The sequence below is a fragment of the Lonchura striata genome, chromosome 14 (genome assembly GCF_050655825.1).
Source record: "Lonchura striata isolate lonStrDom1 chromosome 14, ASM5065582v1, whole genome shotgun sequence".
Lineage (NCBI taxonomy): Eukaryota > Metazoa > Chordata > Aves > Passeriformes > Estrildidae > Lonchura > Lonchura striata.
Genome location: NC_140716.1, coordinates 15660752 through 15673285, shown reverse-complemented (window position 1 = coordinate 15673285; position 12534 = coordinate 15660752). Strand labels below are relative to the sequence as shown.

Below are 12534 nucleotides of genomic sequence, written 5' to 3'. Positions count from 1 at the left end.
GCATACATAGGAAAACATTCCTTAACTGGACCACCTTACTCATGATTTGGAAGAAAAATGTGTGCTAGGGGAAGTTTCAAAGATGAGTAAAGAAATCCCAATCCAAAGATTTGTGTCCTCTGCCTGCCTCCACTGGGCATCTTCTGCCAGATCCACTCCAGACCCAAATCCTCCTGTGGGAAGCATTGGAAAGAGCTGTGGGCATGGGGCCAGTGTGGCAAAGCTTTGGGTTCACAGCCTCCTCTGGAGTTTATCTGCTTATTTGCCCCTCCCCAGAGTATGGATTGATCCTGGAGTTGATTTTATTCCATCTTTCAGATATCAGTTATCAGATGAACTACTTTTCCTGGGAGACCCCTGGGATTGGGCGGTACCTGACCTCCTTGGCCATCCAGGGTTTCTCCTTCCTCTTCCTCCTCTTCCTCATTGAGGCAAACCTGCTCTGGAGACTGAGAACTCTGGTCTGTGGCATCTGCAGGCGGCGGAAATGGGTGAGTGAAGCACGTGGGAGGGAGCTGCACCCTCCAAGCCCAGCTCAGGAGTCCCTGGGAGCTGGGCTTGGAGGGCACCTAAATCCTCATCACCTAAATCCTCTTCCCAGGGAGCATCCCTGGAGCTTGGAGGAGCCAATCCTGTTAAGTGTATGGATTGGCAAAGGGAGTGAGGCATCCCCTGCCAGGGCTGGGGACACTGGAGGAGCCCATTCATCCCCCAGCAGCCAGGTGACGCAGAGTGTCTCTTCCCCCTGTGTTCAGGTGGCCCTGCTGAACAGGGTGTCTGTGCTGCCAGAGGACAGGGACGTGGCAGATGAGAGGAAGAAGGTCTTGGAGTCACCACCAGAACTGCTGTCATCTCTCAGCAGCCCTCTGGTCATCAAGGAGCTCACCAAGGTGGGCGAGTTGACCTGAGTATCCTGCTGCCATCTGAGCCGTGTCCTCTGGGGCTGGCAAAGCCACCGCCGCCTTGATGTGCCATCGGGTACTGACACGTGGCTCGTGTGTGCTCTGCTCCAGGTCTATGACAGCCGGGAGTCCCTGCTGGCAGTGGACAGGATCTCCTTGGCCGTCAGCAAGGGGGAGTGCTTTGGTCTCCTTGGCTTCAACGGAGCGGGCAAAACCACCACCTTCAAGATGCTGACGGGTGACGAGAGCATCACATCGGGGGACGCCTTTGTGGATGGCCACAGCATTCTGGCCAACATCAAGAAGGTACCCAAGGCTGCAGGGGGCAAGGGTGGTGTTGCAGACCATCCTGTATTTGGCTGGGCTGAGCCACGTTGCAGGTGCCTCCAAGAGGACATAGCTGCAGTTCCAGAGGCAGAGACAGTATCCTGGGGACATTGTGTCCTTGGCTGGCTCAGCTGTCCATTATCTGGCCATGTGGAAGCAGTCTCCACTGGGATTACAGATATGATAGAAATGGAAGCCAAACCTGGTGAGGGTAGCAAACACTTCATCAAAGGGTTTTTATCTCCATAGTTGGAAATGTGGAAAATATTGAAAGATAGTGTCTAAAATGAGTGTATCAAACCTTTCCAGACCTCTGCTAGGGTTGTCCTTGCTGGGAATTGCCCACTCCCTTTGGAAGGGGAAGAGATGAGCAGGGGTTAGGCTTTCGGTCCAGTTCTTCCTCTACCACTGTCCCAGATATCACAGAATATTCTGATTTGGGAGGGGCTCACAAGGACCATCAACTCCAACTCTTAAGTGAATAGGGATCACGGACAAGTTCAGACATGAAGAACATTCCTTGAGAGCATACCCCAAATTGATTCCTTCCCTGAAACCGCCTTCTCTCATGCTCTTGTCCCTGGAAGCAACAAGGACATGGGGGAAGGTACCAGCCTCCACAGCGCTTTCCTTCTGAGAGCCTGGGCATCCCAAAATGGTCCCTCACAGTGAGGAACCAGCTTGGCAGAGGCATTGAGAGCCCACCCAGTCGCTGTCCAGAGACACATCTGTCCATCCATGTCAGCCCAGCTGAAATGCTCCGGGGGGCATTTCCCTTTCATTCCACCCATGGTTGCCATCACTCTGAGGCAAACCTCAGAGAGGAGCAGCAAAGCCAAGCCAGGCACCTGCGGGTGCTCGGGTACCTGCGGCTCGGAGCCCCGGGCTGATGGCCGCGCGCTCCTCTCGGCCCAAGGTGCAGCAGCGGATCGGGTACTGCCCGCAGTTCGACGCCCTCCTGGAGCACATGACGGGGCGCGAGACGCTGAGCATGTACGCGCGCCTGCGCGGCATCCCCGAGCGCTACATCGGCAGCTGCGTGGAGAACATGCTGCGGGGGCTGCTCCTGGAGCCGCACGCCGACAAGCTCGTCAGGACCTACAGGTGAGAGCAGGCGTGGGCACACCGCCGCCCCTCACTGGCTCTCTCCCCATTCCTCGCTCCCGTTTGCAGCTGAAGGTTCAGCTGAATGGAAACTTGGTCGTTTCCAACCTTAATGATTCTGTGGTTCCTTCGCAGCGGTGGGAACAAGCGGAAGCTGAGTGCTGGCATTGCCCTCATCGGTGGCCCCCCTGTGATCTTCCTGGACGAGCCCTCCACTGGCATGGACCCCGTGGCCCGGCGCTTGCTCTGGGACGCAGTGACACGGACACGGGAGTGTGGCAAATCCATCATCTTTACCTCTCACAGGTGACACTTACCTGGATAGGTCTTAGCATGAGAGATCAGGGACAGTGGTGGGATCCAAGGGATGGGACACATCTCCAGGGCCTGGTGGGTGGGCATACACTGCCTGCAGCCAGTGGCTGGCTTTACCCAAATCTCCCTCCTCTAAGAGTCCAGAGAGAAAGGAATACACCTCCAGCCACTTCCCAGAAGCTTCTGCTTCTTGTCCTGGTGCTTACGTGCCCAGAGAAGCTGTGGCTGCCCCATTCCCGGAAGCATTCAGGGGCATGCTGGACAGGGTTTGGAGCAGCCTGTTCTGGTGGAAGGTGTCTGTGCCCATGGCAGGGGGTGGAACAAGGTGAGCTTTAAGGTTCCTTCCAACCCAGACCGTCCTGGGATTCTCTGAACGAGTCCTCTCCTCCCTGCAGCATGGAGGAGTGCGAGGCGCTGTGCACACGATTGGCCATCATGGTGAACGGGCAGTTCAAGTGCCTGGGCAGCCCCCAGCACCTCAAAAGCAAGTTTGGTAGTGGATACACCTTGCTGGCCAAAACCCGGAGTGAGGAGGAGGGTGAGCTGCAGGCCTTCAAGGCCTTCGTGGAGAAGACTTTCCCAGGTACCGTGAGCTGCTGGAGTGGTTGCTCCCGGAGCAGGGGCAGGGTGCTGGGTGTGAACCCAGCACCTTCCCTAACACAGAGCCTCTCCCTGCTCAATTCCCCAGGCAGTGTCCTGAAGCACGAGCACCAGGGCATGGTGCATTACCACTTGACCAACAAGAACCTCAGCTGGGCACAGGTAAGAGGGCACTGAGAACCCTTCTGCCCCTTCCCATGTTCTTGGTGCTTTGCTTTCAATGGTGCATCCTCCCCATGCTGCATTACACTGTGGGAATGTGGCATGGCTGGGCATGACTTCCCTGTGCTGGCACCTCCCTGCTCCTGCCCCTCAGCTCCAGGAACCCCTTGGCAGTGGCTTCAGATGGTGCCACATAGGCACCATGTGGTCCCACCGGGCTGTGGGTGGTGGCTTTCCCCAGCCACTGATCCAGAGGGATCCTAGCTCAGGGACGCCAATCCATAAAAACCCACAGTATAGATACAGTATGTAACCCTCTGCATACAGTATACAGAGTTATGTATAGAGTATACCTAGTATATCTCTCTGTATATACTGTCTACATGTACATTATCTATATGTAAATACATGTATACTATAGAGATATTCATAGTGTACACATAGTTCTTATATGCGGTATCTGAGTGTATATATATATATATATATATTTATATATCTGTACATTACATGCACTGGATGTAGTGTATATCATATACTGTATATTGTAAATATACAGTATATAATATATACTTGACAGTGTATGTGGTATTGGTAATACTCTATACAGATTATATACTCTGGAGTATATACTCTTTATATCAAGTAGTATATAGAATATATATAGAGAGTATAGAGAGAGTATATAGTATATATATAGAGTATAGAGATTATAATAAAACTATGTATAGAATTATATAAAAACTAGAGTGAGTTTATAAATATGTATATTATATGTAGCTCAATATAAAAATGATGTGTATGCTAGATACAAATGATTATGTATAGTGTTTATAGTATTATAAATGTTATTTCTATATTATATAAATATTTTGTATATATAATGTGTTAGCAGAAACCTCGGGCAGGAATTCAAGCCCAGATATGTGTGTGTGTATATATATATAAAATACATATATAGTCATATATATATGTATGTATTTATATATATATATGCATTTATCACATATAAATGTGTAAAACAATCATATCCATAGCATATGTTTTTAAATGGTGTCAGATACTCCTGGCTTCCCCTCACTCTCCTGCCGGGGAAGGTGTCATTTTCCTGTGTCTCCCTGGAGAAAAAAGCTTTCTCTGCTTTCCCTGCCACCCCCTGGAGGTTCCCTATCACAGCATGGTGTTCCCTGTCAGAGCCTGGAGCTCCCCCTGTGGCCCTGGGAGTCTCCTCCCGCCGAGCCATGCTGCCTCGTGTCCCTGCCTTCCTTCCCTTGCAGGTCTTTGGGGCCCTGGAGAAAGCCAAAGAGAAGTATCGCTTGGAGGACTACTCCGTGAGCCAGATCTCCCTGGAGCAGGTCTTCATGAGCTTCACCCGCTTCCAGCACTACACAGAGGACAGAGGGAAATGAGCCCCCGGTGCCCTTCGTCACGGACTGCCCCTCAGCCTATACATAGTATATATAGAGACAGTAATTTATATATTGGCGTGTCTTCAATACTGTAGAAACGTAAAACTTCCCACCGAGGGGTGCGAGGATGGCAGCGCTCCTGCCGCTGCCACCGGCTCTGGGTGTGTGTGAGTGTGTGTGTGTGTGTGTGCATGTGACACTGCCACTCTCCAGCCTTCTTCCATCCATACAGCAAAAAAATTCCACCCAAAAAAGCCTGGAGAGCTTGGATGGGTGGAGAGGGGTGTTGGACTCGGGTTGGCAGAGGAGGAGAGGGATCCCCTCTGCTCTGCTCTTCCCTGCCCATCGCTCACACCCGCGGGACGCTGCCCCGTGCTCCTCACCCACATCTCTGTGTTGGTTGGTGGTTGCTCGTGGTTTTAGCAGGAGGCTGTCACATAGCTCAGATCCAAACCCTCCTTGGGGCAGCAGGATGTGCTGGGATTGCCCCTGGGAGCACTCTGTGTCCAGCCAGGGGGAGATGGCTCAGCTCCTGTCTGGCATGGGAAAGAGGAGGCCCTGTCTCCTTTAAGGGCTTGGGAAAACTGTCTGCTTGCCAAGCCTGGCCTGAGGAGCTGGCTCTGGCCCCAGCTGTGCAAAGGGAGCAGCTGTGGTGCCAGGAGCTGGCACTGGGTGAGAGGTAGCAATAGAGCAATGCCAGAACTCAGCCCCAGGAACAGCACGTGATGGGCATGGCTGGGGAGCCAGAGCTGGAGGCAGTGAGGGGCGCCCAGGGACGGGTGAGAGGTGCCACAAGGTCCCAGGGGACACTGTGGGTTGAGTGAGGGGTGCTGCAGGGTCTTGGCTGCGCTCTGTAGGACGGATATGAAGTGTCACAGGGTGTCACAAGGATGCTGCTGGCCTCAGTGTTGTGCCCATGCAGGGGTTCTGCCAGCAGCATCACCCCACACTGTGCAGTGCAGCCACAGGACCAGTTTGAAGCCAGCGACGCCCTCGCTGTGCCCGTGTCCTGCAGAGCTCACCTTTTACACCCCACACAGCTCCAACCTGACCATATCTGTCCTGCATCCCCCTCCTCATCCCCTCTGCCCCTGACCAGGCTGTGCCAGCAGCAGGCAGGGAGCAAAGGCCCTGGCCTGCCCCTGCCTGGCTCCAGGATGCTGCTGGTCACCAGCATTGCCCAGTCTTGCCTGGGCCCAGCTGGAGGAGGCATCTCCTTGGAGTTTCCCAGTGACTGGGTTGGGGTTTTTTTGTTTGTTTGTTGGAAATCTGTGTTGATTCTTGTCTGTCCTTAATTAGTCCCTGTGTCACCTGGGGCAGCCCCTTGGAAGCTGCCCCATGATCAATGCAGAGCTATTTGCACTATAGTACTACACACAATTGCACATAATTAATATTTATAGCAAGGGGGGCTGATTCCCTCCCAGTGATTGCATTGTCAGGGGTTTGGTTATATTTTTGGGTTGGGTTTTCATTTTTTTCCTTGTGACTGACCATTTATTCCTGTTCCATTTCTTCCCTTTGCTTAATGTTGTTCAGATCAATGGTGCATCATGTTACTAAGAATTCCCCCAGATCTTAAAGGTGTGTGTTTTTATTAGTCAGCAGCCAGCTTAGACACTTTGGAGTTGCTGGCAGGGAGGGATTGCACCCTGGGAGCATCCTGGTGGGCAGCAGAGCCACCCACTGCCAGGGCGCCATGCAGGTAGTAATCCCAGCACCAGCAACTTTCCCAGGAAGGGAAGAAAAAGGGAAGATGCTTTTTGCTGGGACGGTGAAGTGCTGCAACTCCCAGTTACTGTTTTCTGGAAAGAGAAGTACAGCAAGATGTAGTAGATCCTCACAGGCTTGTCCTGCGATGAGAAACAGTGGGAACATGGAGGTTTCAGGGGGTGAGATGCAAAAGTGCCACAGGCTGGCAGTGCCCTGAGCACAGCAGCAACAGTCCATGTGCTGTTGGCTCTGGTGCCCCCTGCAAGGCTTGGTGCTGGGTGGGGACACAGAGGCAGCGTAACCCCCACACTGCCCATGATGCCAGGGCAGAGCTGGTGGGAGAGTCCATGGCCCCAGCCCTCCATCACTCTGGGGCCACCCTGGCCTAAATGAAGGAAGTGCTGTGGAAGCAGCATTTCCCTGTCCCGGGGGGCTGTAGGGGCAGGCACTGCAGGCTGTGCATGGTGCTGCTCCTGATTTCAGTCACAGCTGCAGTGCCAGGTGTGCCAACCCGGGGCAGGCAGCAGGACCAGGAGTGCTCTGTGGGCAGGTGCCAGGGGCTGCTGCTGACACTCTCTGGCCTCCCAGCTGGGAGAAGCAACACTGCTCCTGGGCAGCTTCTACTCCCCACTGGCTGCAGTGTGGTTTTTGTTCCCATCATAGGAATAATAAAGATGATTTTTTTTTCCAGCGGGTGTTTCCTGGCCTCCTTTGGATTCAGACTCTATTCAGCCTGTGCTGACCTCCTGCTCTCTGCTTGGGCAGAAAGACATGGGGGTAGAGGGGTGTCCTACAAAACCAGAACTAGAAAAGCTCAGTCTGACTTGGAAAAGCCCAGCAGCTGAGGAGTTTTTTTTGTAGAAGCAGAAGTTGGGGTCCCCATTCTTTTTACCTCAGGCAGCCACAACTGTCCTCTCTCAGCTCTCCCATACAACCACAGGTGAGGAGGAGACCTCGAGCCCGGTACTCAAGATGCCTTTTGGCCTCCATGGCAGGGGGCAGCTGGTCCTGGCACTCCCATTCCTGCAGCTTTGCCCACCTACATGCTGCAGCCCAGCTCTGGAGCACAGCCAGAGTGCTCAGCCCCCGTTGCAGATGCCCAAATGCCCCCCCAGCCAATCCCAAACATCACCTAAGGCAGCACCAGCCCCTGGCTGAGCCCCAGGACATGAGGCAGAATTGGTGCAGCTGCAAGGAAGAGGAGTTCCAACCCCGTGAATCCAGAGAAGCCAGGTTCCCAGTGAGCCACGGGTCAGCCGGGCGCATCCCCTCCAGGACACGATGCTGCAGCCCCTGCTCCCCCTCCTCCCCATGCCACGAGCGCAGCTCCACGGGCAGTTTCAGCGCTTTATTGTCGGGCGGTCCTGCTGCAGCTCCCCCCGTGCTCCCCGTGCTGCAGGGGGGAGCCGCTCCCTTGTCCCCAGCGTGGCACTGCAGTGTCCCTGGAGCTGGAGGCTGCAGGAGCTGCAGCAGTCCGAGAACTGGCACTTAAGGAATCCTGGCTGGGGCTGCACGCTGCTCCTCTGCGGGGCACGGGGAGGGCGCGTGGCCGGGCATGGCTGTGGTCCGGTCCCTCTGGGCTGGCTCACTCCACTTTGGGCATCTTTTAAAAACGTGGTTCAAGAACACCACCGATGCTGGGCTGTCACCAGCTGCTCGCAGCTTTGTTTCTCTTCTAAAGAAACCAAACGCAACCTTTTCTTCCCTTTTATGAGCCGTTCTCGATTTTGGCCAGAAATTGCTGCGCCCACCACTCCTCCAGGTCGATGGGAACAAAGTCTGAAAAAGAAGGGAGGGAGAGAGGGGAATAGCTGGAGCAGGAGCAGAGCTCTGGGTGCCCTCTTCCAAACCCCAGAAAAAATGACCACAGAATCACAGAATTTCCTGAGCTGGAAGGGACACAGGGATCCTCCAGTCCAGCTCCTGGCCATGCACAGACACCCCAACAATCCCACCCTGGGCCTGACATCTTTGTCTAAACACTCCTGGAGCTCTGGCAGCCTTGGGGCTGTGCCCATTCCCTGGGGTGCCTGTTCAGTGCCCAGCACCCTCTGGGGGAAGAACCTTTCCCTGATATCCAATCTAATGACACCCCCAAGCCTCCTCCACCTCTGTGCCATGTCCCCAAAAGGCCAGACTGGGTGTACAGGAACATTCTCTTCCTTGGGGAGTTCTCAGCTGCTGCAAGAACCTGCAGGCTGCTGACTCCGGGTGCCACCAGACAAGTGTTGTCCCCATGCCCAATTGTTCCTGCTGGCCCCAGGAGAAGTGGGTTCCACAGGTGCCTCCTTTCTCTCCAGCATGATCCTGAGCCCCTTGGTGGCAGGAGAAGGCCTGAATGCCAGAGGAGTCAGCAACAGAGTGGAACATCCAAGGGACGCAGTGCAACATCCCCACCACAGTGCCTGGGGCCAGCTGTCTCCCCCCAGCACCCCCAGAGTGACCCAACCAGCCCCTCTGGCACGTCCAGCACTGGAATCCTCCTTGTCCTTCCACCACAGCTCTGTTCAGATGCAGACTGAGCCCACAGCCACTCACTGCACCCCGAGCCTGATGCACCCCAAAGTGCCACAACCACTGCCCACTTACTTTTGAGTCCGGGGTTGGGGGTTTTCTCCACATACTGCACGGGGCCGCAGGCGCTCTCCCCGCTCCGGCTGCCGTCCAGCTGCTGCTCTACCTGCTGCCAGGCTGGGGAGAGGAACAAGCGCTGCATGGGTTTGGGATGGGGGTCCCCAGTGTGGGGGGCTGTGGGACAGGAGCAGGAGGTGGAGCAAAGGAGGGCAAGCCCCCAGGCCGGGGACTCCATGCCTGCCACCGATGTCCCCGGCATGGAGGGACTCCATCTGCTCCAGCTCCCCTGGGTGCTGCCCCAGGGACCCTCTGCCCTCACCTTCATAGACAAAGCGGACATTCTCCTCGTGGGCCAGGGTGTAGCATTCTTCAGGGGCTGAGATCTGCTGCAGCAGCAGGGGGGGTCTCTTGCCGTTCACTCTGTTGAAGACGAGTTTCTGCACTGGACTGTGGAGGAGGGAAGCAAAGGGGGATGAGGGCACAGGCAGCTCTGCGCACCCCAGCAAGAACTGGGGTGGCTCAGGTGTCCTGGGCTCCCCCACGGTGCACACACTCACCCACAGCTGTGGTCACCCAGCCTTGTCCTCAAGGACTGGGATGGAAAGGGACCCAGCCCCCAGGGGCAGGGGATTCTGACACAAGAGGGGTGCAAGGGGAGCTCCCTGGGGAAAAGCACCAGCTGCCCATCTCCCACCCATCCTGCCATCTAGCACCAAGTGCAGTCCCTAAGATAAAGAATCTGCCACTAAAATTGCAGGAACATGAGGAAATGGAAGTGAAATCCAGTCAGGTACTGGACAGGGGATGTGCCATCTTCTGCAGATCAAGCACTCAGGTTCACTGGAACAGCTCTGGCCCCAGCATGGGGCACACAAGGCGCCCCAGGACTGGGATGTTACATTCTGAAAAGTACGAGCAGGTCAGGCTTCCTCAGAGCTGGGATGCCCTCTGCTGAGGGGCACTTCAACCACTCCCTGCCTGGATGCAGCAACCCCCACCAGAGCTAAAGGAAAAACTTGGGATGAGACTTGGGAGCATGTTCAGTGCAAAACTCCAGTATTTTGGCTTTTCTGCCCAGCTCCAGGGCAGGACACGTCTGCAACAGCCACGTTCCTCATGGGACAAAGTCTAAGAGGCCCTAGGAGTGGGTTTGGAGGGCAGGAGAGACTGGGAGCAGGCAGCTCCTGCAGATCTGCAGGCAGGGGCTGGGGAGAGCAGTGACATTGTAGCCCCCACATCCAGGGGCACTGGGCAGACAGGAGGAGGGCAAGCATGGCAGAAGCCACTCCAGTGAATTCCAGAGATCCTGGAAAGCAGAGGGACTTGGCGGGGGAGGCTCATCCATCCACTTCTTGGAGCTGGAGAGGAGGTGCAGAAACAGCGGGGTCCCACTATCCTGTCTGGGTGTGCTGTGACTCCAGCCCTCAAGTTTGGAAAGAGTCTCCTTAGGGGTCCCATCACCACCCCCCAGCCACTGGAATACCCCACAGCACCCAGCCAGCAGCTCCAGGTATTGCTGCGGGACACAAATTCACCCAGCAAGTGTCGCCCTTGCTTTTGGGGCAGAGGGGATCGCCAGCTCCGCGTGGGCTCCGCGGCCCCCGTGGGTGCGCGGCGCGGCCAAGCGGGCGGGCCCGGCGCTGGCCCCGCCGCCCGGTTTGTGCAATCGGGGCCGGCGGCGGGTGGGGGTTGCGCCAGCGGCTCCGCCTCTGCCCCGCACCGGGACCCCGCCGCGCCGCCTCCTTGGCGTGACCCCCTGGGCCCACTCCCCGAGATTTTTGGGTACGGCCCGTGGGAAGGAGGGGGACCGGCGCTCCGGTGTGTCCTGGACGCGGGGCTGCCCCGGCACGCGTGCACAGAGCTCCGCGGGACGCGTGCGGGCACAAGCAGCGCTGAGACCCCCGGGGCGAGCGGCACCGAGCGGAGAGCCCGCGTCCCCTCCCGCGTCCTGCCAGGCGGCCCAGCCGTCCCGTTCCCCTTCCCCTTCCCAAGGTCAAGCGGCGCGGCCGCCCCAGCGCCGGTCCCCGTCCCAAGGTCAAGCGGGGCTCACCTGGCGGGGGGCCACGGGCCGGGCTGCGGCCGGCCCCGCAGCTCGCCCAGTTTGCTGCTGTCCACCGCCTGCTGCGTGGGACCTGCGGGGAGCGCGGGGCGTCAGGGGGCGGCGAGGGTGGCAGCGAGCCCCCGCGGCCCCGGCCCCGCGCCCCCCGGTACCTGTGCGGCGCTGCGTGGCGAGCTTGCTGGGGCCGCGCGTCAGCGTGTACATCCTGCGGGCCCCGGCCCACGGCCCTGCCGCCCCTGCCCGAGTGCCTCAGGTGTCCCTCACCGGGCGTCAGCGGGCTTCGCCGAGCCAACCTCCGGGCACGCCCCCGCTTGAGTTAAAGGGAACGCGGGGGAAGCGGTGGGACGCGGCGACAGCGCGCGGCCGCTCGGGGCCGCGGGGGACACGCGCGGGACAGGCCGTGGGGACACGCGGGAGGCGTGCAGGGACACACGCGACATGTGTGCTGCGTAAGGGACGTGCCTGGGTTGTGGGGACACGTCGGGGACACATCGGGGGCGCGCGTGGGGATTAATGGGGACACGCAGGATGAAGGAACATGCACTGGAGACAAGCAGGGCGCATATGGGGACTTCCATGGGACACAGAGGGGACATGTGGGACTCGCACAGGACGCACAGAATGCACACAAGGGACATTGGACCGTGCGGGGCTCAAGTAGGGGAAAGGGCACAAGCAGGCACGTGGGACACAAGATGGCACAGACGCGCAGAGGACACGGGAGTCACGGGAAACTCGGGGGGGACCGGCACGGGGACATGCAGGAGACAGGACACTGGAGCCACGGCACACACAGGGGACAGACAGGTGTCATTCCTGGACCCCGGACAAAGGACCCAGGCAGGGAAAAGTGAAGGGGCGCAGAGGCAGGGGCTGAGGTGCCACCCCCACGGGGACAGCGCCGTGAACAGTCCCGAGCTGCACGTCCCATGACCAGCGCAGGGAGCCGGGGCGGGCAGCCGCGTCCCGGCCAGCGCCGTAACCTTTGGAGCGGGGACGTCCCGCCAAGGTGTCCGCACGTGGCAGGAGGTGCAGACCCAGGACACGACCCCGAGCTGGACCCCGGCCACCCCGCAGTGTCCACCGGCCGCCCCTGTGGCTGTCGACAGCACCCAGAGTTTTGGGGAGAGATCGTGTGATAAACACGAGGGTGACCTTCGCCTTTCCGCCACGTTGCCCCGGTAGCGGCCAGCGAGGGAGGCGTGTAAGAGGGTACCTCCCATAAAAGCCCAGCAGCGCCTGACCCTGGTGGGTGCCAGGCAGGGGCAGACGTTTTGGGGGTGTGCATCCACTGCTGTCACCCCCAGCCCTGTTATTGTGCCTAAAAACAACCCTGACCCATGGGATGTCACTACTGGCATGTAACGTGCTG

The 12534-nt window shown here is 57.6% G+C and overlaps 2 protein-coding genes across 6 annotated transcripts in view; one reads left to right on the top strand and one right to left on the bottom strand.

The window, feature by feature from the left end:
• The window catches only part of ABCA3 (ATP binding cassette subfamily A member 3), a 31686-nt gene extending 24467 nt beyond the window's left edge, over nucleotides 1-7219 (top strand). For all 5 annotated transcript variants that reach the window (XM_021529649.4, XM_085592595.1, XM_085592596.1 and 2 more), the window contains exons 24-31: nucleotides 319-491; nucleotides 756-890; nucleotides 1014-1208; nucleotides 2146-2333; nucleotides 2469-2639; nucleotides 3044-3231; nucleotides 3337-3410; nucleotides 4685-7219. In XM_021529649.4, the coding sequence (XP_021385324.3) occupies nucleotides 319-491; nucleotides 756-890; nucleotides 1014-1208; nucleotides 2146-2333; nucleotides 2469-2639; nucleotides 3044-3231; nucleotides 3337-3410; nucleotides 4685-4816 (1256 nt within the window). In that variant the 3' untranslated portion in view covers nucleotides 4817-7219. The remainder of the gene's footprint in view (nucleotides 1-318; nucleotides 492-755; nucleotides 891-1013; nucleotides 1209-2145; nucleotides 2334-2468; nucleotides 2640-3043; nucleotides 3232-3336; nucleotides 3411-4684) is intronic.
• Nucleotides 7220-7862: 643 nt separating this feature from the next.
• On the bottom strand, nucleotides 7863-11424 carry MCRIP2 (MAPK regulated corepressor interacting protein 2). Its single transcript, XM_021529713.3, has 5 exons — nucleotides 11315-11424; nucleotides 11154-11235; nucleotides 9423-9550; nucleotides 9119-9220; nucleotides 7863-8308 (listed from the first exon to the last, which is right to left on the bottom strand). Exons 1-5 carry the CDS (start codon nucleotides 11364-11366, stop codon nucleotides 8238-8240), a joined length of 435 nt encoding a protein of 144 aa, XP_021385388.2. The 5' UTR covers nucleotides 11367-11424; the 3' UTR covers nucleotides 7863-8237.
• Nucleotides 11425-12534: the final 1110 nt, after the last annotated feature.